Source organism: Pteronotus mesoamericanus, unplaced genomic scaffold (assembly GCF_021234165.1).
Source record: "Pteronotus mesoamericanus isolate MK-2021 breed Mesoamerican mustached bat unplaced genomic scaffold, CSHL_Meso_final scaffold_636, whole genome shotgun sequence".
Lineage (NCBI taxonomy): Eukaryota > Metazoa > Chordata > Mammalia > Chiroptera > Mormoopidae > Pteronotus > Pteronotus mesoamericanus.
Genome location: NW_026555324.1, coordinates 4,475,682 through 4,502,881, shown reverse-complemented (window position 1 = coordinate 4,502,881; position 27,200 = coordinate 4,475,682). Strand labels below are relative to the sequence as shown.

Genomic DNA, 27,200 nt, shown 5'->3' with positions numbered 1-27,200 from the left:
GGGGGCATGCTGAGTACCTGTCTCTGGCCCCTCACACATTCATTCATCAGCAAATCATCGAGGTCAGGCTCTATGGACTCCAACACAATCCCCCCAAATAACCCAGATCTTCGACCAGCCAATCCTGACCCTGAGAACGCTGTAGTCCTACTTGACCAAATGGTCGCTGCAGATCCTGACCCCTGACCTCTCCCCAGCTCACAGCATGCCTTTGTCAGAACTATATGGTCCAACGGTGCCCCTACTCTACCCAAACTGGCCACGCTGAAGAAGCCACTGCCGAAACTGTTCCTGCCCAAACTGTGGCCACTGTCCCCTGGCCATGCCAAGTGATGCCCTTGCCCCAGCCCAGCCTTTGTCCACTCCCTTCCCCCTGATTTCCAGCCCCTCTCCCTCCACCCCGACCTGCTGGCGGTCTAAGGCTGTGGACCCCAGGGTTGGTGTTGAGACCCCTGAGTCCCCTTCACATCCTGGGGTGAGAGGCTGGGTAGGGAGACCGGTCAGAAAGAAGCTTCTCCGACCTCAGTAATAAAAGTTCTGAAGGATTCCGCAGCGTGTGCGTGTGTTGTTAGGGGCGTTCCGTTTCAGGGGCGCTAGGCCGAGCCGTCCGCCGCCTCCCCCAGAAGCCCCAGGCCGGCCCCCTACTCCCCCTCCCCCGGGGACTTTCCGTCGCGAGGAAGGGGCGGACCCGAGCGCAAGGTGCGGAGGCGGCTGGGAGGGGTGGCTCGGCTTCCCGTTGCCGCTGGGTCGCTTGATCCGGAGAGCGCGACGCGCGGCGCGTCCGCCAGGGCCCAGCAGGGCCGGGCCGGACTCGGGGGGCCTGGGGGGCGCTGGGGAGGCCATGAGGGGGGCCCCGGCCGCCCCCTGCCGGCTGCTGCCAAGGCAGAAGCTGGCGCTGCTGCCTCTGCTGTTGCTGCTGTTCCACAGGACGAGTCCCCAGGGTGAGTTCTGGGGCGAGCTCGTGTCAGGCGCTCTGCCGCGCGCTCTCCCTTAAAGCGCAAATCCTCCAGGGCGAGCCCCAAGTTCGCGGAATGAATGACAGAGGTCCGGACGCCGCTCAGCTCCTCCTTGGGCAGGGACGGGGCGGAGAAAAAGAGTGGGAATGGGAGGCAGGGGATGGAAGCCAGAGCCCCGGGGTGGGGGTGGGGTGGGGGCGCTTGGGGTGTAACAGGATGTGGCTGGCTGAGGGAGGGGAGGAGTTATGCACCGGGCCTGGGTAGAGGTTCCCAGCGCCCCCTTCTTCCTGCTCATTTCTGTGAGGGACCCCCATCACTCCCCAACGATTTTCAGTAGCTGTGGGAATTCAGGTCCTAGGCTGTGCAGGCGGCTGGGGGAATTGATTCCCTTTCCTGGGACCCTCCCGCCTCCCTTCTAGGCAGCCCCAGGCCCCTGCGGTGCTATGGTGTCCGACCCTTGGGCGACCTGAACTGCTCGTGGGAGCCTCTTGGGGACCTCGGAGCTCCGTCCATGCTGCACCTCCAGAGTCAGAAGTAGTGAGTACAATGGGGCGGCCTGAGGAAACCGAGACTTTGGCAGGGCGACTGCTCGAGCCCCCAGCTTGTTAAGTTTTGAGGACCCAGGAGGCCCCCCCCAGCCCTCCCCAACTCTCAAGCCTGTCAGTAGTTCCAGGTTCCCTCATGTCCTTCCCGCACAACCCTGGACCAGTCATTTTCCCTCTCTGAGACCCCTTTACTCCTCTATCAAATGGCAGTAATAAACGAAACCTGCCTCCCGGGGTTGGTTCTGAGGATCCAACGAGTGTGGCACTTAGCAAAGAGAAAAATGTCTTTATTGCTGTGTGGCCTCAGGCAAGTAGCTTAACCTCTCTGGGGACGCAACAGCGAGAGAGACAAACGGGAGCCTGGTCCTCCTGGGGCCCACAGTCCCAGGGGCACCTGCCAGTCCTTCATGATGAATCACATCTGGAGACTCAAAATCATTTCAGATTTGGAAGGGTCCAAGGGGCACTGAAAGGTAGGAACCGAAGTTGGGGGCTGGCTTTTTTTTTTTAACAGTGTAAAATATACATATAAAATTTACCATTTTTTTCTCAATCACTTTTAAGTGTATACGTCAGTGGCATTAAGTGCATTCACATTGTAGTGCAGCCGTCACCATCATCCACCTCCGAAAGGGGGGCCTAGTTTTAGTTGGTAGAGGGTGGGGGAGTCAGAGAAGGATTTTTCCTTTCTTTCTTAATGAGGTGAAGTTCACATAACATAAAATTCACCATGTTAAAGTGAACCGTTCTGTGGCTTTAGTGCGTTCACCATGTGGTGCAACCACCATTTCTACCTAATGCCAAAACATGTCCATCACCTGAAAGAAGTCCCGTCCCCGTGAGCACTCACTCCCCACTCCCCCTCCTCCAGCCCCCAGCAGCCACCAGGGTGCTTTCTGTCTCTGTGGATTTACCTGCTCTAGACATTTCATCTCAGTGGGATCACACACAATGTGGTTTTTGTGTCTGGCTTCTTTCTCTGAGCATAATGTTTACAAGGTTCACCCACGCTGTAGCAACGTCAGAGCTCCCTTCCTCTTTATGGCTGAGTAATATTCCGTTGTATGGGTGGACCTCGTTTTGTTCATCCATCCCTCAGTTGATGGACATTTGGGTTGTGTCCACCTTTTTGGTGATTGTGATTTTAGTGCTACTATGAACATGCATATACAAGTTGTTGAGTCTCTGTTTTAAAATTCTCTTGGGTATGTGCCTAGGAGTGGAATTGCTAGGTCATGGGGCAAATCTGTGTTTAACTTTTTAAACAACTGCCAAACTTTTCCACAGCAGTTGCAACCTTTTACGTTCCCACCAGCAGTATAGGAGGGCTCCTCTTTCTCCCCATCTTCACCCGCACATGTTTCTGTTGTTGTTTTCATGAAGGACTTGTTTTGAGCCTTGGAAATTCAATCCTTGGGAACTTCTTCAGCTCCTCTCTCTCTCACCCACATCCAACCCATCAGCAAGCCTCGCCGGCCCCACCTCAAGTGTAATCCAGAATCTGGCATTTCCCGCTTCCTCAGCACCTACCCTGGTCCCTCTCCTTTCACTGCTGGCCTGGACGTTGCGGTCACCTCCTCCCTGGGCTCTGGCTTCTCCCTCAACCTCACAGGCGGCCGCAGCATCCGGAGGGCACCTGGGAACATCTGAGCCAGGGCATGTAGCTTCTCTGCTGCTCACAGCCTTTGGGGGCTCCTGTCTCACTCCGGGGAAAAGCCAGCCCTGCCTGTGGTCGCCCAGTAGCTGCACAATCTGCTTGTCACCTCCCTGCCCTCACTTCTTTCCACTTCTACTCACTCGCTCCACTCCACTCCAGCCACATGGGCTTCCTCCTTGCTCTTTAAAAAAAAAAAATGCTTTTATTATTATTTTTTTAAATCTTCACCCAAGGATATTTTTATTGATTTTTTTCAGAGAGAGAGAGAGAAACATCAATTGTTTGCCTCCCATATGCACCCCAACAGGGAATCAAACCCACTACCCAGGTACATGCCCTGCCCTGGAATCGAACCCTCAACCTTTTGGTGTATGGGATGATGCTCCAACTAACTGAGCCACCGGGCCAGGGCTCCTTCTTGCTCTTCCTCAAACACACCAGGCAGTTGACCCCAGGGTCTTCACACTGGCTGTACTCCCTTCCTAAAATGTTCTGCATGACCCTACCCTCACGTCCTTCAGGCCTTTATTCAGATGCCTTCTCATCTGAGAGATCTTTCCTGACTACCCCCCTAAAAGAGCTCTGTCACTCCTCGCCCCGTCATCACACGGCATCCTCTTCACCCTGCCTGATTGTTCTTTCTATCACCTACACCACCAGCAGTTACACACTGATGCCTCTCCCCTGCCTCCCCCACTGGACGAGCAGCTGCAGAGAGCGGGTCCTTGCCTCCTTTGGTTACAGTCCTGTTTCAGTTTCTACAACAGTGCCTGGCACAATATGTATTTGTTGACTGAATAGCTGCATAGACATAAATGTGCATATATATAGTAGGTACTCAATAAACACAATAACCAATGTTCACATAACATGTGTTGTGCACTCAATGGTGCTTTAAATGCATCCCCTTGATTATCATATTGGTTCCCCTCCTCTATGCAACCCTGTCAGCAGTACTTTTATTGCCCTCTTTGGAGATAAGGAAACTGAGGCACACAGAAGTTAAGTTGCTTGCTCGAGGTCACAAGCCTCTAAAACAGAAGAGCTGGGATTTGAACCCGGGCAGAGAGGTTGTTACTGTGGCTTGGGCCCAGCCCTGTGTACGCCTCCCCTCAATTCTCGCATCTCTCCTCACAGTCTTTCCAACAGAACCTGGACTGTGGCAGTGCCCGCTGGACAGAGCTGGGTGACCATCCCACGGGAACAGTTCACGACATCTGATGAACTCCTTGTCTGGGGGGCCAAGGCGGGCCGGCCTCTGTGGCCCCCAGTCTTCGTGAACCTGGAGACCCGAAGTAACAGGCAGAAGGGGGGGATGCTACCTGGGGGGCGTGGGTGGTGCTGGAGGCCCTGACTCAATGTACCCTGGCCTCCCCTCCTCAGTGAAGCCGGAAGTCCCCCAGCTGCACCCTGATGTGGACTTTTCAGAAGATAACCCCCTGGAGGCCACTGTCCAATGGTCCCCACCTGCGTGGCCAGCGCATAAGGTCCTGGTCTGCCAGTTTCACTACCGAAGATGCGAGCAGATGGCCTGGACTCTGGTGAGTATCCAGGGGGCTTCCCCCCACCCTGTTCAGGCATCATTCCCCAGGTAAGAGGGCAAGCCCAGAGTGGATTTCCTATCTGCCCTTGGAGTCTGTCTGCATGCACACAAAAGAACTGAACATGTATATTCTTCAACTGCAGAATTACCCCCTTGCCCTGGTTGGTGTGGCCCAGTTGGTAGGAGCATCATCCTCTAAATCGAAGGGTGGCGGGTTTGAGCCCCGGTCAGGGCACATGCCTAGGCTGCAGGTTTGGTCCCCAGTTGAGGCAACCAATTGATATTTCTTTTACATCGATATTTCTGTCTCTCCATCTGTCTCTCTCTCTGACATTAATACATATATATTAAAAAAATTTTTAAGTAAAAAATTACCCCCTCCACACACAAAATCTATAAATGTCACGCAGTCCCAATCCAAATTCCACTTGGATTATTATTATTATTTTTTTTTTTTAGAGAATAAAGTTTTTGTTCACTCTCCAAGAAAGGAGAAGGGCATGGTGTAGAGAGATGCACCAGCATTGAGGGTTGGGGGCTTTGAGCTCTTACTGGATTATAATTGGATTAAAAAAGGGGGTTGTTGCTGTTGTGTGGTCCCCGGGCGGCTGGGGCGTTGTAACACGAGGCTGGAGTTTGTTCTGGTGTTATCATCCGCCTGTGGCTGTAGGGAGTGGTTAGTTCTGTTATTGCTTCCAGTAATTTCCATTCCTTGGGACGAGCTCAGATGAGCAAAATGGCAGTCATGTTTTAACAAGGTCATAAGCCTGCTAGGCAAATGGTGCCACAGCAGCAAATGAAGCTAGCTTTGCCCTTTCATTCCCTCTTCTGGTTTTAAAATGGATTTATTCTTAATAAGCTGGCCTGGTTTTGGTCTTGCGCAGGAGGGGTGATGGTCTCTTCCGTAACAACCTCAGATGGGCCAGGGCCGGAGAGCTGCCCCAGCCTGTGGGTCCCGGTGCAGGGCACTAAGGGCAGGAGGGTGGGGCTGGACAGCCCGAAAGCCAGGAGCTGTGGCTGGAGGCCATTTTCCACTTGGAAGTTCTGAGAAACAGTAAACTTTTTGTAACAGTTTTGTGAACGAATAAAGGTACTCAAATAGCTTATGTTAACCTTAAAATAAGAATAACAGCACAGAGCATCATTTTACAGATGAGGGACCCTGCTGCTCCTCGTTCTCATTAAATGCTCAAAAAGAATAAAAGCAGCTGACATTTCTGAGACCTGCTGAGCATCAGGTCCCAGGCTAAGCAATCAGCGGGGGTTCTCTTGATAAATCCCCCAACCTCCCTGTATAACAGATGCTTTGAAGATCTCTATTTTATAGTTGGGGAAGCCGAACCTCAAAGAAGTTAAATAACTTTCCCAAGCTCACACGTAAGAAGGTGGAAGGCAACCCCAGGGCAGTGGAGCCCCAGAAGGAGATGCGGGGACCTGCCAGGCAATAAAAGAGGATACCCCAGAAGCTGCATATGTCATTCCAATTCATATGTCAGTGGTCAGAACTTAGTCACATGGTCTCACCTCCCTGTAAAGGAGGCTGGGACATGTAGTCTTTATTCTTCATAGCCACGCTCCCAACTGATACTCACAGGTCCTATTTCCAAAAGAAGAAGGGGAGAATGAATATTGCAAACAACCAACTATCTCAGCCACAGCTTCTGATGTGGAACACCATAACACTGAGCGGAGCTGTCATTGCAATTGTTCACACAATTCAGAGCAATGCTGAGGTGCAGGCTTTGGAATCTGACCGCCTTGGTATAAATTTCAGTTTCAGCACTCACCAGTTCTGTGACCTTGGACCAGTCACTTCCTCTCTCTGGACCTTAGTTTTCCTAACCTGTACAATGGTGATAATAATATAACTTACCGCCTACTGCCATACCTGGCACATGGGGCCTGATTTTTAAAACAGAAAGGCCAATGTTTTGGGAACCGTCTCAGTCCCAGGCAGAGCAGGACAGTGGGCTACCCTGATGACATACAGGACCGAACACTGTCAACTCGGCTCTCGGCTCTGTCCTGTCGCCCCCTAGCTGGAACCAGAACTGCAGTCCATACCCCTGAGCCCTGTTGAGATCCAGGACCTGGAGCTAGCCACCGGCTACGAGGTGTCTGGACGCTGCCGCATGGAGAAAGAGGAGGATCTATGGGGCGAGTGGAGCCCCCCGCTGCCCTTCCAGACGCTGCCCTCCGGTAAGGACCTCCTGGCTTACCCCTATCCCTTCGTCCCCTCCCCTGGAAGCCTGTCTAGTCATGCCCCTTTCATTTGTGCCCCTTCTGCATCTTTGTCAGCTCCAAAAGATATGTGGATATCGGGGAACCTCTGTGGGACACAAGGTGGACAGGAATCCCTGCTTCTGTGGAAGGTGAGCTGTGGGGATCAGTTATGTTTCTCTGCCGCCTGTCAGGAAACCCATAATACTGATGACGTCAAGAAGACAGAAGTTACTGTACTGCACTCTTGAGGTTGCTTCAGGGCCTAAAGGAGGGGAATGCTCAGTGCGGTCCCCGCCCAGGGCTGGGCCCAGATCCTGCCTCCACCGTCGGAGAGCTCTGACCTGAGACAGGAAGATGGGTGCATGTGCTCTAGACAGGGGGCAGCAAGTACAAAGGTCCGGAAGCAAGACTGGGCTTAGTTCCACGAAATGCAGCACAGTGTGCTAAGGGCTCAGGTGCTCATATCGAAAGGGCATTGTGAGATGACAGGCAAGGGTACCACAGTCCTTGCTGAGCCAAATCTGTTGAGTACCTACTATGTTCCAGGCATTGCTAGGCCCTGGCCCGCAATAAATATAGCAAAGAACAGAACAAAACGGCCCATATCTTCCTTTTTTTTTTCTTTTAAGATTTTTATTTATTTCTTTTTAGAGTGAGGGGAAGGGAAGGAGAAAGAGAGGGAGAGAAACATCAATTGGTTGCCTCTTGCACACACCCAACCGGGAACCTGGCCTGCCACCCAGGCCTGTGCCCTGACCAGGAACCCCACTGGTGACCGTTCAGTTCGCAGGCCGGCACTCAGCCCACTGAGCCACACCGGCCAGGGTGGGCCCGTATCTTCCTGAGCCGTGCAATTGAATATCATTAATTCTAAGCCTTACATACCACTTCCAGAGCTCTTACTATGTGCCAGGCTTTCACCTGCGCACTTACTTATATTAACTAACTTCATAGGCGAGAAAAATGAGATACAAGAGAGATCGCCCTAAACCACACAACTAGTGACAGAGCTGAGACCGCTGGCTTTCAAACAGAAGTTCACAGCCTCAGTGTCTCTGTTGCATAACATGTACTTCCTAATGCCCCTTTACTATGCTGAAATAAAATACCTAGATACTATAACCAGGTCTACATATATTTTTAAAATATATATGGTAGTACAGTGTTCTAAGTGTAACGGTCAGTAGAAGATAAGGTTCTGTTGTAATGGCAAAAAATTTAGCCCACCAGGAGGACATAAAGAGTACTGATAGTAAGAGTACTATTAAGTATAAACTTAATAACATGACTTTAAAATACATAAAGCAAAACTTAACTACCGGAGAAATGTATGAATTCACAGACTTTGTGGGAGATTTTAACACACATACCACTCTCAGTAATTTCATAATAGATGGAAAATAAGTGAAGAACTAGAGTATATGGACATGCGATTAACAACCTAATGGACTCATGTAAAAAATTCAGAATGTGTTCTTTCCAAATACAAACAGGACATTTCCCAAAATCAACCGCATGTCATGCCCTAAGCCAATTTCCAGGGAGGTGATACAAGGCACAGTTCAAAATCCTCTGATCAAAACACAGATTGTGCTGGGAGTAGATAATAAAAACTGCCTAGCAAATCCCCGTACGTTCTGAATATTTAAAAATTCAGTGACTGTTAAAACCAGACCCTCCCCAAAAAAGATTTGGTTTGGTTTTCGGAACAATTACTAGAAAGCTTTTTTTATCTACAAAAGCTTCCAGTGGGGATGACATTCAGCAGCCACAACGATCATGGACAGATTTCTGCCTCTAGGACAGTGACACACCTGACTCTTGCCCATCACATACCAGTCATGGAGGCAAACACAAATTCCCACAGGTTTCCCCAGACACCCCTGCAGGGCCCCATCCTCTTTACTATATAGACCCCTCCTCTGTGCAGCAGTGGGAATTCTGAAGTCCTTCAGAGCACACAGGACACAGACTAGGGTGAGGTTAGTGAGGCGGGGTCATGCGTGTGCAGGGTCAGATCCTGTCTTTACTTCAAATCTTGATATTTTGTTTGTTACAGGGTTTTGGTTTTTTTTTTTTTTTTTTTTTTTTTTTGCATCAACTTGGATTGATTAAAATATTATTTACCTTAATTACCACATTTTTGGTATCCTCCTCCTTAAATTTTGCACCCGAGGTGGGTGCCTCACTCACCTCACCCTAGGCCTGGCCCTGGAACTGTGTTCTAATCCCAGCTCTGCCACTGAGCTCCTCTGAGACCCTGTTTCCTCATCTGGGAAGTGGAGCCCACAAAAATATTTCACTGATTGGCTTGTCAGGCGACCTCACTGAGACACATAGTAGGTGTCTGATAAATGGGAGACATTAACCACTTCTTTCCTTTATCCCTCAGGCCCCAGGGCACTGTGTGCAGGCGAGCTATAGAGTCTGGTTCCAGGTTAAAGGTCAGGAACTGATCCCCCTGGAGACTCCCTGCTGTAGCTCCTCCATCCCAACCCAGGCGGAGTGGGTTGCGGTGTCTGCCGTCAATGCCACGGGCTGGGAGCCTTTCACCAACCTCTCTTTGGTCTGCTTGGGTAAGAGGCTGTGCACTTCCTCCACCCAGTGCCCTGGAAGTGCTCAGGAGCGGGCCTCCTGAATGCACAGCTGAGAATTCTCCTTCCTCCTCTCCAGATTCAGGCTCTGCCCCCCGTGACGTGGTAGTCAGTAGCATTGCTGGGAGCACAGAGCTGCTGGTGACTTGGCAACAGGGATCCAGGGAGCCGCAGGAACATGTGGTGGACTGGGCTCGAGACGGGGAGCCCTTGGAGAACCTCACCTGGGTCCGGCTTCCCCCTGGGAACCTCAGTGCTGTGTTGCCAGGTGAGGCCCTGGTGCACCTGGGCTCCCATACCAGCTGTTGGAGAGCAAGCTAATAGGTGCGGTATGCAGGAAAGAGTGTTATGCTTAAAAGTATCATTAATTCATTGACCACCCATTGTGTGCCAGGCTCTGTTCTAGACACTGGTACCCAGTGATGTGTCTTGGCACTTATGCAGCAAATCATTCGAACTTACTTATAAAGTAGGTTTCTGCTATTGTCATGTTTGATTTACAGATGATGAGAAAGGCCCAAGGAGGTTAAACAACTTGCCTGAGGGCTCACAGCAAGTAGGTGGTAGAACCAGAATTAATTAATTGATTGATTAATTAATTAAAAATGTTTATTTGTTGATTTGAGAGAGAGGAAAGGTGGGAAGAGAGAGAAACATCAATTTGTTGTTTCACTTATTTTACTATGAGCCCTGACCAGGAATTGAACCCGCAACCTTGGCCTATCAGGACGATGCTCTAACCAACCAAGCCCCCCAGCCAGGGCTGGAACTAGGATTTAGATGACAGAGTCTCCTAAACCAAACCCTGGTTCCTCTCTGACCCTTCAGAGAGGGCCAGGCTCCTAAAACCAAACCCTGGGCCATCATTCCACCCTCCCTCTCAGCAACCTCTCCACCCTCATGAGACAACATTCTTGTGGGGCAGGCAGCCAATGAAACAAAAACAAGTACCTATCGTGTAATTGGGGCAAAATAAGTCAGTGTAAGGGAAGGGAGGGATAGTCACTATTTTAGAAAGGAAAGTTAGGAAAGGCCTCTCTGGGAAAGTGGCATTTGAGGTAACGCCTAAGGGAGGTGAAAAGGGGAGCAGGAGGGAATAGACAGTGCAAAGGCCCTGAGGCAGGAATGTATCTGATGTGTTAGAGTCAGTAAGGAGACTAGTATGACAGGACTGGATGAGCTGGGGAGAGAAGGGGAGGAGGTGAGGGCAGGGAGGTAATGAGACAGAGTGTGCAGGGCCTCCTGGGCCACAGGGAGGACTTGGCCTTTTTTTGTCTGAGCAAGGTGGGAGCCGCAGGGGATTTTGAACAGAGGAGGGAGGTGGCCTGACTCGGGTGCTCACAGGCGCCGTCTGGCTGCTGTAATGGAAAGAACAGACTGTGTTGCGGGGAGGGGGTGGAAGCTGAGAGAAGGAACTGTACTTGTCCGGGAGGAGACAATGAGGGATGGACCAGGTGGGACTCTGGAGGGGAAAGAAGCAGGCAGGTTCTGGTTGGGGAGTCTTGGAACCCGTCTGATAAGTTTGCATCTGAGAGGCTTATCCAAGTAGAGTTGTCCCAGAGACTCAAATGTCTGGTCTTGGGCCCAACAATGAGTTCCAGGCTGGGGCTCGTTTGACACTGAGGAATCCTTCCTTGAGGCTGAGAACTTGGGAGAGCATGAGGAGCCGTTGAGTGAGACATATAGGAAGAAGTCCGGAGGCCCATAGTGTATATGGACAAAAAAAGAGGAGCCTCAAATCTGGAAAATTCCCAGTTGGGGAAGACCATGCAGCAGCAGTAGTTTTGAGGAGGGAGTTCAGGAACCTCACTTTACAGTGATGGGTGGTATCAAGGCCGGCACCCTAGCTTCGTCCTTGGCCATCTCCCAGCCTCCAGCATTTTCTGGCCCGAGGTCTGTTTCCGGTCTCTGAAGCATTTTGCCTGCCTGGGCAGAAGGCTGGAAGTGCAGGGAGTTAGGCCGCTTCAGGTGCAGCCCTGACCAATAACAAGTAAGAGTTGATGTATAGATATCCTCGCTCCCTCCTGGAACCCAATGGGTCTCAGGCGCGTGCTCTCTGCTGCCTCCCAGAGGTCAGCAGCGGAAGTGAACCTCTGTTGCCCACATTGGGAATTTCTCCAAAGCACCGTTTACTGGCCGCTTTTCTTTCCGGCTTTCGCTTCCTCGCTAGCCCTCGGGGTGTTTTCTGGGGTTACTTCCCGGATAAATGACTTATACCCAGATCTCGATCTCAGCATGTCCTTCCGGAAACCCAAATGAAGGCTCCTTTTACGTAGGAAATGAGTGGGGGAGGAGAAGCCACCTCGAGCTGGTCTTTCTTCCTACCCCCACCCCACCCCAGGGAATTTCGAAGGAGGGGTTCCCTACAGAATCACAGTGACAGCGGTCTCTCCTGAAGGCTTGTACCCTGCTCCCTCGGTCTGGAGTTTCAGAGAGGAACTAGGTAAGCTAGGGATGGGGCTGGAAGGTGGAGGGTCCTGGAACCCGGGCAGACCTTGACCCACTGGCTTTCTCTGCAGCACCTTTAGTGGGCCCAGTGCTTTGGCGACTCCAGGATGCGCCCCCAGGGACTCCCACCATAGCGTGGGGAGAGGTCCCAAGGCACCAACTTCGGGGGCATCTCACCCACTACACGTTGTGTGCACAGAGTGGGACCAGGCCTTCTGTCTGCATGAATGGTGAGCTTTTCTGCCTCCGTCCCCTGCTCCGAGCCCCCACAAGACCCACCTATCAGTCTTCCTCACCCCTTTTCCTCAGATGGGCCCATTTGGTTCCCTCTCAGCCCCTAGGAGAATGCATGATGTCATCGGTTCCCTAGTGGACAATAACCCTGGTGGCTGTCAATGTAATGGACTGTCATTTGCCCATTAAAAATGAAGACTCTAATCTATATTGATTGACATTGAAAGATGCCTGTCATATTTCATTAAGTGAAAAAGATAAAAGGATTCAAAACTATGTGGGATTGTTCCACTTTTTGTAGAGTAAACCCAGCATTGAGCAAAGCAGAGGCAGAAAGAAATTTCTGTCAATGCCAACAGGATTGTAGGATTACGTATTTTCTTTCTTTTTCATACCTTTGAGTATAGGCTAAACTTTTACTTTGGGCACAAATTCCTTTTTAAACAATATCTTATTACCCTTTTTTTTCTAATTACAAAAATTGTCTGTGCTTGTCACAAAAGCTGGCACACCTCATTGAGAGTATCAGCATTTTCACCATTTCACTGCTACAGACAACAGAGCTCCCAGGCTTTTCTATGTGTATATTGGTTTTTGAAGATTGCAAGCACATACAAAAGTTGGGAGAATATAACAAATCCTCCTGTGCCCACCATCCAGCTCTAGCAGTTACCTACATTTTGCCAATCTTGTTTCACTTTACCCCCCACCCCCACTTTTGTTCCTAGGGTCTTTGGTGTCATTTCATCCCTAAATATTTCGGTACTTCACATTTGTTTCTAATTGATAAAGCCTACTTTTTAATATAATTACTTTGCCATGTTGTATCTTGCAAATATAGGTAATAGATCATTAGGTTAAAAGTTATATCTATCATTATTATTATTATTATTATTATTATTATTATTATTATTAAAGAGGACCATGTTATAGGCTATAGTTTGGCCCATGAATCTATGACTGTGATGTTTTGCAACTTTCTTTTTTCACTTGATGACTCAGCTTGGACATCCTTCTTGGGCAATATTTCTTGATCCCTGTTCATGTCTCCTATAATCCTATAATAAAGGAAAAAGTCACTTCCTCTTGGCTTAAAAACAAAAAAGAGCAATTCATAAAAACGTAAGCAAAAATAGCTCGGGAACATCCAAATGTCTACCCAGGGTCCAAGGAGTCTCCCTCCACTGGGTTCTGTGCAGGTGAGGGATATGGTACTCATTTATTCTTACCTGTTAAATCTGTATCATTTTTTAGTGCTTTCTATGTGCCAGGCTGATCCAGGTCCTGGGAATATGGCCTCTTGGGGCTTACTTTCTCATGGGGGACATTCAGGCATTAACAAAGTAAATAGCACCTAAGCAATGTGTCAGATGGTGATCAGTGCTGGGTAGAGAATAAAGCAGGAAAGATGGGTTGTAAAGAAGGTGCAATTTTATATGTGATAGGGCAAGGGAAGGCCTCCCTAAGGAGGCAACATTTGTGCAAAGACTTGAAGGACAGAGCCATGTGGATATCTGGGGGAGAGTGTTGCAGACAGAGAGAAAGCATGTGCAAAGGCCCTGAGGTAGGGCTTGACCACCTGCCTAACCTTTCTGGGTTTGTCCTTCAGTGAGTGGCAGCACCCAGAAAATCACCCTTCCCAACCTTCCCTGGGGTCCCTGTGAGCTGTGGATGACGGCATCCACCATTGCAGGACAGGGCCCACCTGGTCCCAGCCTCCGGCTTCATCTACCAGGTAGGGACTGGGGTGGAACGGCCATGGTAGAGGGCCTGCTTTGTTTTTCAGAGGACATGGCATTATTCGCTGGGCTTCAGTGATTGAGCAACCTTTTGACTTAGGGGGTGGTTATTTATGATGCATTTGGATTCTGCTAAATACTGCTGTAGGTTATCAGGCAATGTGTATCTCTGACCACTTCACCCACCTCTGACCTTGACCTTTCACTGATTACTGCTGTTCACAAGCCCCACCCCCACTCCAAGATTTTGCCCACCTGTAGCCCCTACCTATTTTCATAAGCCCTGCCCATTTCTCCCTCACCCAAGCCCAGGATATCAATGAGCCTTACCTGACCCCTCCCCCACTCCAGGTATCTAACTGTTCTTTTGCTCCTCACCCCCAGATAACACCCTAAAGTTGAAAATTCTGCCCGTTGTCCTCCTCCTGTGGGGCTTGTTCCTGACATGCTGTGGCATAAGCCTGGCTACCTCTGGAAGGTGAGGCTGTCAGACAAATGGGCCTCTGCACAGTGGGAAAGGCAGCGGGGCGATAGAGCTTCTGGGGTGAGGGGACACCCAGGGCTTTGTGACACGCCTGGACCCTGCAATCTAGATGTGAGTATCTAGCCACTTGGATTCTCCTCCCTGACTCTTACCTGCCTTCCAGGTGCCTCCATCTGCAGCACAAGGTACTGCCCTCTTGGGTCTGGGAGAATGTCCCCGATCCTGCCAACAGCAATTCCAGCCAGCCCCATGTAGAGGTGAGCAAAAACACTGGCTTTTTGGGAACCCCAGGGAGGTTGGGGGATGCTGAGATGGGGGTGGGATGGGTAGGGGCATTGAGAGAGAATGGGGGCCATAATCTCAGCCATCTCTCTTCCCAGGAGGTACCCCAGGCCCAGCCCCCCATGGACTCGCCCATCTTGGAGGTGGAGGAGATGGAGCCACTGCCAGTTATAGAGTACCCCCAGGCCTCCGCCCGCCTTGATTCTGGATATGAGAAACACTTTCTACCTACGCCCGAGGAGCTGGGCCTTTTGCGCCCCCTGCCCCCAGGCCCCAGGTTGTTGCTTGAACCAGGCCAGGAGAGGGGTCCTCATTTGACAGCTGAAGACACTGAGGCTTCGAGAGACTGAGCCTCTTGCCTGAGGATACCCAAGCAGGAAGAGCAGAGATTGAAGGGCACCTACAGAAGTGGGCCTGGCCCTATAGGGAATGTCTGGATGGATGAAGGAACAAAGGAACATATATGAAATTGAGTGGCAGCCACTTCCCCAAACCTGTCCTGCTGCTGTAACAGAACTGTAGCTGGGTGCACTCCCAGCCTCCCTTGAAGCTAGGTGGGTCCATGCATGTAGTTCTCACCAATGGAATGTGAGCAGAAGTGACTTGTGCCGAAGGTGGGCCTGGCCGGGGCTCCTCCATATTCTCTTCCCTTTCCCATGAGCTGGAAGAACATCCACATGGCATGATTTAGCTTTAGCCAGACCCAGGGGGAGAGTGGGGGCAAGAAATGGAGAGGAATCTGAGTCCCTGAGTGACTGCATGGATCGGAACCACCCAGAGAAATAAATGTGTTTGTTTTTTTTTAAGATTGATTTATTATTTTTTGAGAGGGGAAGGGAAAGAGAGAGGGAGAGAAATAGCAATGTGTGGTTGCCTCTTGTGCACCCCCTACTGGGGACCTGGCCTGCAACCCAGGCATATGCCCTGACTGGAAATTGAACCAACGACCCTTTGGCTCACAGGCTGGCACTCCATCCACTGAGCCACACCAGCCAGGGCTAAATTTGTGTTTTTATAGTTACTGTAGCTTGAGATCTTTTGTTACAGCAGCTGCACTTACACATTCACTGACTCATAACCTTTTGAATCTAGCCAAGTAAAGCCCTCGATTTCCCACCGAGAGATGGTAATGTGGTTCCGTGCCAAAAATACACATTTAAGCTGTCTCAATGCTTTAACGTTTTATTTTCAAGTATAAAGGCTTAGTTGGAGAAGGGGGCCAGGGTCACAGGCAGTGGGCAGCAGGTCTGGAAGCCCAGGTGGAGGTGGATATGTGGGCCAGCCGGCTCCCAGATGCCACGGCCAGTCTCATTTGCCCTGTCTGAGTCTGGGACCCTCTGCTGGATGCCAAGAGGCCGAGGTAGCTGTGAGAGGAATGAGGCGTGGGGTGGAGGGCACAGGCTCACATCACCGCACAACACTGGCACGTCTTTTGCTTAGGGCCACTTGCCTCTTCACCCTCAGGAGGAGCAGATGGCTCAGGCTGCTGAGCAGGTGCATAGGTGGGCACGGGGCGGGCACTGGGGTTGGCCCTGGGCTCCTCCACTGGAAGCAGTGGCTGGCACTCGGTGGGCTGCTCAGGAGCGGGGGTCTCTGCTAAGAGGGGGGTGGCATCTCCCGAGGTGTCCCGGCCCTCAGCAGGAGTTTGGGGCTTCACTGCTTCCTTCTCCAGGGAGTCCTTCTGCTCCTGGGGCTGCCGTGGTCCGTCCTCCTCTGACCTTAGCTCTTCCTTGGCCCCCAGGGGCTGCTGTGGTCCTTCCTCCTCCGCCTTTTGCTCTTCCTTGGCCCCCGGGGGCTGCTGTGGTCCTTCCTCCTCCGCCTTTTGCTCTTCCTTGGCCCCCGGGGGCTGCTGTGGTCCTTCCTCCTCCGCCTTTTGCTCTTCCTTGGCCCCCGGGGGCTGCTGTGGTCCTTCCTCCTCCGCCTTTTGCTCTTCCTTGGCCCCCGGGGGCTGCTGTGGTCCTTCCTCCTCCGCCTTTTGCTCTTCCTTGGCCCCCGGGGGCTGCTGTGGTCCTTCCTCCTCCGCCTTTTGCTCTTCCTTGGCCCCGGGGGCTGCTGTGGTCCTTCCTCCTCCGCCTTTTGCTCTTCCTTGGCCCCCGGGGGCTGCTGTGGTCCTTCCTCCTCCGCCTTTTGCTCTTCCTTGGCCCCCGGGGGCTGCTGTGGTCCTTCCTCCTCCGCCTTTTGCTCTTCCTTGGCCCCCGGGGGCTGCTGTGGTCCTTCCTCCTCTGACCTTAGCTCTTCCTTGGGCCCTAGGGGAGCCCCTCCCTCACTCACCTCCTCTGCCTGACCTTCTTTTCCTCTTCCTGACTGTCTCTGCTCTTCTAGACTCACATCTTCCTTGACCTCTTGGGTCTTCTCTGCCTCCAATGGCGCCACACCTCCTGTTCTCTCTGCCTTCTGTGATTCCTCATCTTTTTTCTCCACAATCAATGGCTCCTTGTCTCCTGTTCTCTCTACTGTTAGTGATTCCTCACCCTGCTTTCTCTCTGTCGTCAGTGGTTCTTCAATCACCTCTGGCTTTTTTTCATCTCCTTTCTTCTCTACAACCAACGGTTCCTCAACTGTCTTCTCTGTGCCGAGCTCTTCCTCACCTCTTTCCTTCTCTGTGCTCAGGGGTCCTTCAACTGCCTTGCTTTCTCCTCCCACTGGTTCCTCAACCTCTTTCTCGGCCTCCAGCTTTTGCTCACCTCCCCTCTGCTCCACGCCCAATGGCTCCTCGCCTCTTTCCCTCTCTGCTCTGAAAGGTCCCTCAGTTTCCTTGCTTTCTGCTGACAGTGGTTCCTCTCTGCCTTCCTTCTCTGTCTCCCCCTTTCCCTCACCAGCTCTCCTCTCTGGTTTCAAGGGCTCCTCCATTCCTTTCCTCTCCACCACCAGTGACATCTCCGCTCCCCCCTGCTCTGCGCCTACCTTCTCCTCACTGCCTTCCTCCCCTACGCCCACAGGTTCCTCCGCCTGTCTCCTCTCCGCTTCCCAGGTTTCCTCCCCTCTCCCACTCTCCACCCCCAGAGGACTCTCGTCTCCTCCCTCCCTCCCCAGCGCCTTTGGCCCTTCCAACCCCTCCACCTGCAGTTCCTCCCATTCCTCGCTGAGGGTCACTCTCTCCACCCAAATGAAGGATCCCTCCTCTCCTCCCGAGCCCCCCTGCCTGAAGCCATCAGGGCTGCCCCTGGGTGCCTCTTCCCCTTCTCCAGAAGCTGTTCCCTCTAGTCTCTCCTGGAGCCTCAGTGAGCTGGTCTGCACAGTCTGTGGGCCCCTGCCTGTCTCCCCTGCAGCCTCTGAGTCACTGCCCTCTGTGCCTCCCACCCCTTCCCAGACCACCTCCACAACACCCCTGTCCTCCTTCACCCAGGACGGGAGCTCTGGGTGGTTGGCTTCCAGCCTGTCCCCAATGGCTTCCAGCACCATCTCCTCCACCTTAGCCTCCAGCTCTGGGCCCGTGGCTTCCCTGGCACAGTCCTCTGTGGCCCTCAGCCCCTCCCACACCACGTTTACCACGCCTCCTCCTTTGGCCTCACCCACCCCTCCTTCCAACGCTGTCACCCCCTCACTCTGCTCCTGCTCCGGAGTGGGGCTGGGGCTGGGGCACGGGCCATTGGCTTCTGAGGAGGCTCCTGCTGCCCCAGGGACCCGCCTCGAGGCTGGCAGAATCCCAACAACCTCATCTCTGGGCTCGGACAGGTACTCCAGGGACGTGCCCACTGGTCCGGGTGGCAGGGAGGCTCTCTTGTTCAGATCAGTCTGGCCTGGGGAAGTCAGGGGAGAATAGGGGGTGGGGCACGACAGGTGAGGTTGAGACCACCCAGATTCAGGCCCCTCCTCTTGGGACCCCTATACCTAGAGGCCCAACACTCACCTGCCTCCTCAGTGGGCTGGGAGAGTGGACGGTGACCCTGCAGGAATGGCAGAGACAAAGTCAGGCCAGCCCGTGTCTTTACTTCCAGTCCCTGCACGCCAGCACCCCTCCCCCTGCTCAAACACCCTCAATGGCTCCCGATTACCTTCAGGACCACACCCTCTACTGCACCTCAGCCTTCCTCACCCAACTCACTGCCTTCTGCTCCAGTGCCTCGCACACAGTTGCGTCGTGCAGCTAATATCCTGTACTGGAGACGCACTGTATCGCCAGCTACTGAGGTTGCCAAGGGACACTTAAGCCTTTTTGCTATTAGAACACACATTCCAAACAAACTTGGAGGGCAGAATACTGTACTGGGAGACGGGAGAGCTGGGTCCTTCCCCATTCTGCCCCGCACTTGCTGTGTAACTTTGGGAGAGGCACTGTCCTCTCTGGGCCCCTGTTTTCCTGCCTGTACAATGAGGCGCTTGAGCCAGAGGTGATGGCACGTTGATGACCTGTCCTCTGGCTTCCAAGGCACTTGAGGGGGGTGGGTCGTCATCTTCCAGGGGCTTTGGCTGCTGATGGGGTTTGACCCCAGGGCTGGTAATGTATCTCCAGCTGCCCACAGGGCCCCAGCCCAGCATGTCTGGCCCTTCAATGGTGCGGTCCAGAGCAGTCTGGCTTGCCAGTGATGTCACTGCTGGGAGGCGGTGACTTCAGGTTGGCGGGGGGACATAATTCCAATGGGGTCATAAATATAAACAAATAAGTAAAAAATTAAATAGATGTATGTCAGGAAGTGAGAAGGACTATGGCAGAAAAAAAAAGCAGGATGAGGGGTTGCAGGGCCCCTGAGAGGTGATGGGGTGCCTCCTTCAGATATATGATACAGGAGGGCCTCTGGGAGGAGGTGACATTGAACAGAGACCTAAAGAAGAAGAGGAGCCAGCCTTGAGTCAAGAAGTAGGGAAGGGTATTCCAGGCAGAGGGACAGCAAACACAAAGACCCTGAGGCTGCAATAAGCGAGACGAGTTCAAGGAACAGAAAGGGGGGTCAGTGCGGCTGGAGCGGAGTGAAGAAGGCAGCGAGAGGAAGATGGGCTCAGGGAGGGGAGCGGGGACAGCCCGGGCCGAGCTCCATGGATTTCCTCACAGTTCTCTCCTCCTAACCGCCCCTTCCTGGCGCCCATGCCCTTGCAGAGGCTGTCCTCTGCCTGAGGTTCCTCTTCCCCTTGTGCCTCGCTCGGACCCAGGTTCAGCAGGGATGTTGCTGCCTCCGGGGAGCCTTCCCTGAATCTTCAACCTCCCTAAGGTGCTTCCTCTGAGCTTCCCCATGCCCAGGGCTCCCCGCCTCACAGACGCTTTGCACCCCAGCTCATCTGGACTGTGAGCTACCTTGGGCCAAGAAGCACACCTTGTGCATTTCTGGAAAGGAGCTTCCGGCTTATAAAAAAAAACCCAACAAGTGCTTCCCATGCCAATGAACAGGTCTCTGCTCTGTCCTGTGACAGGTACCTGGGAGCTAAGAGAAGTATCAAGGAAAGGTGGGGACTGTGGAAAACCCACAGCTCACTGTCTAGGCACAAATGTGGCTGGATTTTTGGATGCCAGGGACAATCTGGACAGTCAGATTTTACTGTAAAGTATCCTACTTTTCAAAATCCTGTGTGCGGATTCTATCTTAATAAAGTCATTACCAAACTGAAAACAAAAATCCCCAAACCTGTATAGATGCTTCAGATCCCAAGGCCATCTAATGGTGATCTGTTTCTACATTTAAGGCCGAATTCCATCAGCACTGTCCCACATTTTCTGCCCTCCTTCCTCATTGGTACCACACTAGCAACTATGTATCAAAACATTCCATGATGCCAGTTCCTGCTGCTACGCTGTGCCTTGTGGGCCCTCCCTCACACCTCTTCCAGGTATGTGCTGGTATTTTCTTTTCAGAGACAGGGAAACTGACAGTTGGGTAAGAAAAGAGGCTTGCCCAAGACCACAGAGCAAAGAACTAGCAGAAGACGAAGCATCTAAACTGTGCTTGTAGAGAGGTTCTGCTTGGCGCCCTGTGGCTACACTGATCCCCAGCCCTTTGCTCCTCCTCACCTGTCTGCGCCAGGTGGGCCTGCCAGCGGGCTTGTGTTGGGCACCTGTGGACGCACTTTGCAACAGCTGCAGCTGAGATTGGAGTCTGGAAGAAACAAAGGCTGCTGGGAGCCAAGTCCCCAGGCTCAATGGATCCCCCACACCCCCTCTCTCCCGTCTCAATTTGCCACCTCCTTGGAGTGGGCCCAGGGTGCTGGCCTGGGCAGGCAGGGGCCAAGGCCGCGGCAGAGACCCCACTCACGTGAACAAGCTGTCTTCCAGGTTCCGGATGCGGGCCTGTGCCTGGCCCTCAGGGGACTGAGGGTCCTGCAGCATGGCGTCCTCTGGTCCCTCATGTCCCTCAGCTCCATCCATTAGCCACCGCTCCCGGAGAGACTTTCTCTGGGCACGGAAAGGGGATCCAGCTGCCCTATGCCGGTCCCCCCCCACCCTCACTCTCCCCTGTCTCCCGACAGGCTGGGCAGATTTCTTATAGCCCCACAGTCACCCAGGTGGGGCAGACAGTTCTCCCTCAGGCTGGGATACATGCCCTCATTGCCCCCCTCAACACTGCTAGGTGGGACAGACATCCCATTACCAGCGCACAGCTTCCCCAGGCTGGAAACAACATGCATCAACCTCCACCACCCTTCCAGGATGGGACATACATCCCCAAAGGTGAAATTAATGTCTCTCTTGGCTCCTCCCTACCCCAAAGTTGGACGGCACCTTCATTGTCCCCATACTGGTCCCAAAAGCGGATCGAATATCCCCAGCACCATCACCACCCACACTTGCAAACAGGGAAAGACGACCACCCCCAAAGCTGGGACCAGTGCTTCCAGCTGCTCCCCCATAATTAGACAGAGGCGCCTGTGGTCCTGCGAACAGACTCTCACAGGCACAACCCCCGCCCCCACTTCCTGGCCCAGGCTGGGCAGGCGCCCCCACTTGCCACCAACCTTGAGCCGCTCCACGCGGAGCTTCTCTTCCTCCAGCTCCCCGCGCGCTGCCCGGATCTCCTCCTGCAGCCGCCGCTTCTCCTGCGCACGGAGGACCGAGCTGCCGCCGGCCGGGCGGGGCTGCTGCCTCCCTCTCCGCCCTCCCGCCTCCGCGGGGTTCGCGGCGCAACTCCCGGGGGCTCCCGGGGCTGCAGGGCTGTGGGGCGCACGTCGGGGCCCGGGCGGGGAGGGGGCTGCGGAGGCGCTGACTCAGCAGCGGCGGGGGCGGGGCGGGCGGGGGCGGGGCCTGCCGCGCCCCGGATTCTGCGGAGGCCTGGCCCTCACCGAGTCGGGGGGGTCTGCCACTGGGTGGCAGGGCGAACCGTGGAATGGGCATCTAGCGGGGCGAAAGAGCTGTGGGGGCCTGAGATATGGGGTTAAGAGAGACGGGGTTCAGAGATGGCGGTCCGAAAAGGAGGATCAAAGGGAGGGGGTAATAAGGTGGGGGTCCGGAGTGGAGGTGCAGTCATGGGGGTTCGGCGAGACCGGGCTGTGGAGATAGAATCCAGAGAAATGGAGGTGCAGAAGTGGGGGACAGAGAGATGGGGTTAGTGAGATGGGGCTTTAGAAAGATGGGGTACACATATGGGGGTCAGACGGTTGGTGTCCAAAGAGATGAACATTTAGATATGGGGGGGTTCAGAGAGGTGAAGGTTAGTAAGATGGGGGCCTGAGAAATGGGGTTAACACATGGCATGTTTGGAAGAGGTCGGGATTCGGGAACGCAGCGCCGGATGATGCAGATTCTGGAAGCGAGGGGCGGGAGGGTTCTCAGTCTCACCATTTTGGGGGTGGCGGTGACCAGACAGAGGAACTGGGGAGTGGAGCGACCTGAGGATTTAGGCGGGGCGCCCCAGGAAGGGATGGAGCTGAGGGTGCTGCTCCCCCACTTAATAACGCCAGACCATCTCCCCGGGATTGGAGGGAGGCGAGAAAGAGGCCTGGGGCAAAGCTGGAGTTGCCTAGGGCGCTGGGCGGGGCGCGCGGGGAGGGCAACACTTACCGCGATGACCTCCAGTCGCTGCCGGTAGAGGGAGCTCTCGGCCATGGGCCTGTAGGGAGAGGGCATAGGCTTCGGAGGGGGGCTCTCACGGCCCCACCCTCAGCGGACCGACCTCTTAAATGCCCCTCTCTGAGCCAAGATCCCTGAGCTGCTTGGGAAGCAACTAGAGCTCAGAATTTCCTCTATTTTCCCTTCGCACCTGGGAGAGTTGGGGCAAAGGGTAGGGGTTCTGTGAGGAGACAGGAGCAGAGACCATGACAGGTGAGCTAAAGCCCTTCCTAGGTCTGACATCACCTTTCCGAGCCTCAGTTTCCTCATCTGTATAATGGGCCTGGATAGCTTGACCCTGACCTTGCAGAGAGATGCCCTAACAAGTATCCGTGCAGAAAAAAAACCTAGGACATAGTATTCCAAAAATGGTAGCACAGTTTATTACTCAAAATACCTTTAATAATTCCCATGGTTAATAGTACTTATGACTAGTTATAATCAACATTCGCAGTCCATCCTACAGAAACTCTCAAATCTTACCAGACCCCCAACAGGCTGTGTCTCTTTCCACTTCCAAACCCTCTCTGGAGTTTGGCTCCTACCCAGGATTCCTTAAGCTCTCGGGGTGAGGGAGCCTGGGGAGAAAAGTGTCCATCCCACCACTGTGGACACTCATCATTGCCACGGTAACTCCAGAGCTGCCTTCTCCACCTGCCACCCCCCCCCAGGGGGCAAGGGTCACCAAGTCATGCTGCCTAGCCTTGGACTCTGAGCTGAAAGGAGGAGAGGAGGATTTCCCATTTAAGGTTTAACCTGAGATACTCCCATGATCGTCCTCCTTGCAGCATCCCAGGACCCTGCTTCACAGCCTCCAGGGCCTCTCCTGGCCCATCTGGGCTCCCTCTGGAAACTGGAAGCTGAGTGTAGTACTGTAAGGTGCTTGGTAGACAGTCATCGCTCTATCAACCTATCATCGTGGACACATGTTGAGCACCAACTATATGCAGGTGCTTCACAGGCCACTATCTAGAAGGATATATCTCTCTGCCTGTGGCCCTGGACACTTAGCCCTGAGTGCGCACAGTGTAAGCTCTCAAACGTTTATTAATTTGAGCACTAACACTATTGGGTGAGTATTAGCTTTGTTGCCCAAACTCAAGCAGGGCCTCCCAGATCTTCTCTGGCCACACCATGCAGCTATAATATCAGTGCATATTTAGCACTTACTATATATAGTGCTCTAAGTGCTCTGTGGGGCTTCCAACAGGCTGCCACAGCGACCTCCACCTCCCCCTCCCTGCCCTGATCTTGAGACACTGTAGTTGACTCATTGCTGAGTTGACATTCCAACTGAGAATAAAATCAGCCAACCATTGGACAGTGCATACCATGTGCCAGGCACTGTGCAATGCTTTACCCAAAGATCCTAGGAGGTAAGTAGTATTTCTTGTCCCCATTTTATAGATAAGGAAACTGAGGCTCCAAGAAGTAGCAAAAAGACTTGTCCAAGGTCACTAAGTCAGGACTGGAATTGGAAGCTTTCAGGCCCCAAACACTACAAACTCAGGGCTGGGGTGGGGAGGGGGACAGGCATCCTGTCTTGGCAGCCAAGAGGCCAGAGATCACCTGGGGGGATCTGTGATTTTGGTTGGGGCAGGGGGCTGAAGTCATGCTTTACAGGAAGGCCAGACCCCCTGCTAAAGAGATTTGCCCCTGAGGGAGGGCTGAAGTGCCCCCTCTGCTGTCCCATCCCCAAGATGTAATCTCCTGGCCTCTTCCTTGCTGGGGGGGATCGGGTTCCCGTTGCTAGGCAACCCAGTTTGTAGTTGGTGAATAATGTAATGGGGGACCCAAAAGAGTGAGGAAACCAAATTGGGGTCCCTGTGGGTAGCCCATTTTCCAGAAGTTTTTACAAACCTCTGAAGCCTCATCCTCCTCCTTTAAAAGGCCCTCACACTTCAAATATTAAAACACTCTGTACATGCATTCCGTATTGTTTATCTCTAACTCTACGAGAACGGTGTTCATAGCCGTGGCCTTTTGCCACCAGGAACAGTTGGTGGCCTTTTCATTAAGCAAGTGATCACTTCAATTTTGCCATCATCTTTCCCAGTGTGGGAGCTATTAACTTTTTCTCCTGGATTTCAAGCATTTCCTCCCACCCTAGATGCTGAGGGGAGTTCCTAGAGGCAAAATGCGGAGTGCGGGGCCCTGTCATTCCCTGCCCCCCCACCCCTCCCTTTATAGCCCCACCCCCAGGCTGGACTTTGGGCTTGAAGCCTACCAGCGGAAAATTCCCAAAAAGAAGGGGGTTGGGGTTCATTTCTCTCATCTGACTCTCTGGGGAGGGGGGCATCAAAGAGCCTTCCAGTTTGGTTGCTGGTGTCCCTCCACTCCCCCTGGTCCTCTTAGGAGAGGCCACCCAGGGCTCTCACCCCAGTGGAAAGGCCTGTGTCCCCCATGAACCCCTCCCAGGCCCTGCCCACCTGCCCCCCTGACCCTGGACACTTACATGGGTGTGGCCGGAGACCACACCTGGCTCTGCAGGGCCATCTCTGCCCCGAATCCCACGTTCTGGTCTCCGAGAGATCAGGACCCACCACCCGCTTGCCCGCCCGAAGGTGCCCTGGAGGCTGTGACTTGGCTGGCAGGAGGGGGGGGCTGCGGTCAGGCACCGGGAGAGCTGGTCCAGCTGGTTTGGGCTGGGAGGCGGGAGGTGCATGGGGCGAGGGGGGCTGGGGGCTGGCGGGCAGTTCTGGGGAGGTACTATCAGCTGTCCTGATAAATTATTTACCAGTCACTGGCCTCCTTGCTGCACTCGGCTGCCTCCTGGTAAATACACTCTCACATGCGTGGTGGGGCATGTGGACCCGAGTGGGGAGTCAAGAACCGCCCCACCCCAGAGAACGGCAGTGCTACTTGGCACAACAGACACCTCATGTCCAGCATATCCACCAAGGGCCCCCCACATGCATGTGAGCATCGTTGTACACCATACATGCTGGCTACTCTTACAAACTATTTACTGCCCTCCCTTCTGGGACCCTGGCTCTGGGGTGGGGAGGGAGGGACTGATGCAGCCATAGGATTCTGAACACCACAGGAACCAGAAGACCTGGGCTCTGGGTAACTGTAGGCAACTCGCCCCAGGTTTCTAGGCCCCAGTTTCCCCTTTTGTGAAGTGGGCGAATTAGACCAAGTGGCCTTCAGGATCTTGAACCCTTAGATGCTGTAATGGGGTGAGGTCCTGATGAGGAAGATCCAGAGAACTTCCCACCCAGACCTTAAGGATCTCTTGTTTTGAGCCCCAACGCCATTCTTAAAGTGCCAGTAGCCCTTTTCTCAGCTGACTTCATGTTTCATTTAACTACTCCTTGGGGAAATCACCTACTTTCCAAGCTGGTGTCCCATAGTCTCCAGGGCTTCCCCCATCACAGCCTTGGTCACAACTGTGCAATTCCAAGACAGGAGCCTCAAGGAGAAAGGTCCTTGCCCTGCATTCCCTGCTTTAGAGACACACTCCAGCTGAGACATTCCCATGGGGCAAAGGGGAGGGGCCCACCTACGTCCTGCAGCTTCCTCTTTTAGATCCTACTCTGGGTACTTAGGACCCCAGAATTCCCTGCCCCAGTGGTCTTGAGCTCACTGAGAAGGCTTTCGGTTTCCTGAGGGCAGACCATGCAGCCAGGGTGTGCCTCACCCTGCCGCCTCCCCCGCCCCAGAAGGGGCCAAGGACAGCTGTTGGGAGAGGGGCGAGGAAAGAACTTGGACATATAGGACCGGGTCCCCAGGTGCATGAACAAAGCTCCTTGCTATGCAGGGCAGAATTGGAGGTGTGAGGCAAAGGGGGCCAGACTGAGGACTGCGCTTTCCCTGTACCCCACATTCTAGTACAAAACTCCTAGGGATTCAAAATGTTGTCAATTAAACTGGCCTTCTAGGTCATTCTGAAAATATGCTTGCTATGATAGGAAGAGAGAACATATTTTTTAAATTGTCTTTTAATTGTGGTAAAATACACATAAAATTTATCATTAGTAGCATTTCGTACATTCACAATGTTATACAACTTTTGCCACTACCTAGTTCTGGGACTTTTTATCACCCCAAAGGAAATCCTGTCCCCAGGAGTAGTCACTCCCCTCCCCCCGCCCCCAGCCCCTGGCAGCTACCAATCTGCTTTCTGTTTCTATGGATTTGCCTGTTCTGGAAACTTAATGTCAATGGAATCATATAACACATGGCCTTTCGTGTCTGGCTTCTTTCACTCAACACAATGTTTTAGTATGAATAAATGCTTTATTCCTTTTTATGGGTGAATAATATTCCACTGTGTGGATAGATCACATTTTATTTATCCATTCATCTGTTAATGAACATGCAGGTTGTTCCCACCTTTTGGAGGCAAGAATATATTTCATTTAATTGCTTGTAGTTTGATTTTGTAAATATAATAATAACAACAACAATATAAATGAAGCCACTTTTAAAATGGAGCCAGAGCTGCCATTCTGAAGGAACTGCCTTGCACATCTTTTTCCCTCACTCCTTTGGAATGTTAAAACAGGGCAAAATAACCT

At 52.9% G+C, this 27,200-nt stretch overlaps 2 protein-coding genes across 2 annotated transcripts; one reads left to right on the top strand and one right to left on the bottom strand.

Moving 5' to 3' along the window:
• Positions 1-764: 764 nt before the first annotated feature.
• IL27RA (interleukin 27 receptor subunit alpha) lies at positions 765-15,479 on the top strand. Its single transcript, XM_054562228.1, has 14 exons — positions 765-941; positions 1,376-1,493; positions 4,296-4,453; positions 4,542-4,699; positions 6,741-6,900; positions 7,000-7,073; positions 9,317-9,500; positions 9,598-9,786; positions 11,860-11,961; positions 12,038-12,196; positions 13,810-13,935; positions 14,324-14,417; positions 14,587-14,680; positions 14,804-15,479. The coding sequence occupies exons 1-14, from the start codon at positions 842-844 to the stop codon at positions 15,053-15,055; spliced, it is 1,968 nt and encodes a 655-aa protein (XP_054418203.1). The 5' UTR covers positions 765-841; the 3' UTR covers positions 15,056-15,479.
• Positions 15,480-15,890: 411 nt separating this feature from the next.
• Positions 15,891-25,263, bottom strand: PALM3 (paralemmin 3). Its single transcript, XM_054562163.1, has 8 exons — positions 25,133-25,263; positions 22,630-22,678; positions 21,588-21,668; positions 20,888-21,027; positions 20,647-20,731; positions 18,556-18,592; positions 16,962-18,445; positions 15,891-16,452 (listed from the first exon to the last, which is right to left on the bottom strand). The coding sequence occupies exons 1-8, from the start codon at positions 25,171-25,173 to the stop codon at positions 16,108-16,110; spliced, it is 2,262 nt and encodes a 753-aa protein (XP_054418138.1). The 5' UTR covers positions 25,174-25,263; the 3' UTR covers positions 15,891-16,107.
• Between the last annotated feature and the right edge of the window lie 1,937 nt (positions 25,264-27,200).

Bases quoted from the DNA above. Each gene is read 5' to 3' on its own strand.
- IL27RA (XM_054562228.1), top strand. From the start codon at position 842: ATGAGGGGGGCCCCGGCCGCCCCCTGCCGGCTGCTGCCAAGGCAGAAG. The intron at 9,501-9,597 runs GTAAGAGGCTGT...CCTCCTCTCCAG, and splicing joins CCTCTCTTTGGTCTGCTTGG to ATTCAGGCTCTGCCCCCCGT. The intron at 12,197-13,809 runs GTGAGCTTTTCT...TTTGTCCTTCAG, and splicing joins GCCTTCTGTCTGCATGAATG to TGAGTGGCAGCACCCAGAAA.
- PALM3 (XM_054562163.1), bottom strand. From the start codon at position 25,173: ATGGCCCTGCAGAGCCAGGTGTGGTCTCCGGCCACACCCAT. The intron at 18,446-18,555 runs GTGAGTGTTGGG...TGACTTCCCCAG, and splicing joins CCAGCCCACTGAGGAGGCAG to GCCAGACTGATCTGAACAAG. The intron at 16,453-16,961 runs GCTCCCCTAGGG...GAAGGACCACAG, and splicing joins AGGAGGTGAGTGAGGGAGGG to CAGCCCCTGGGGGCCAAGGA.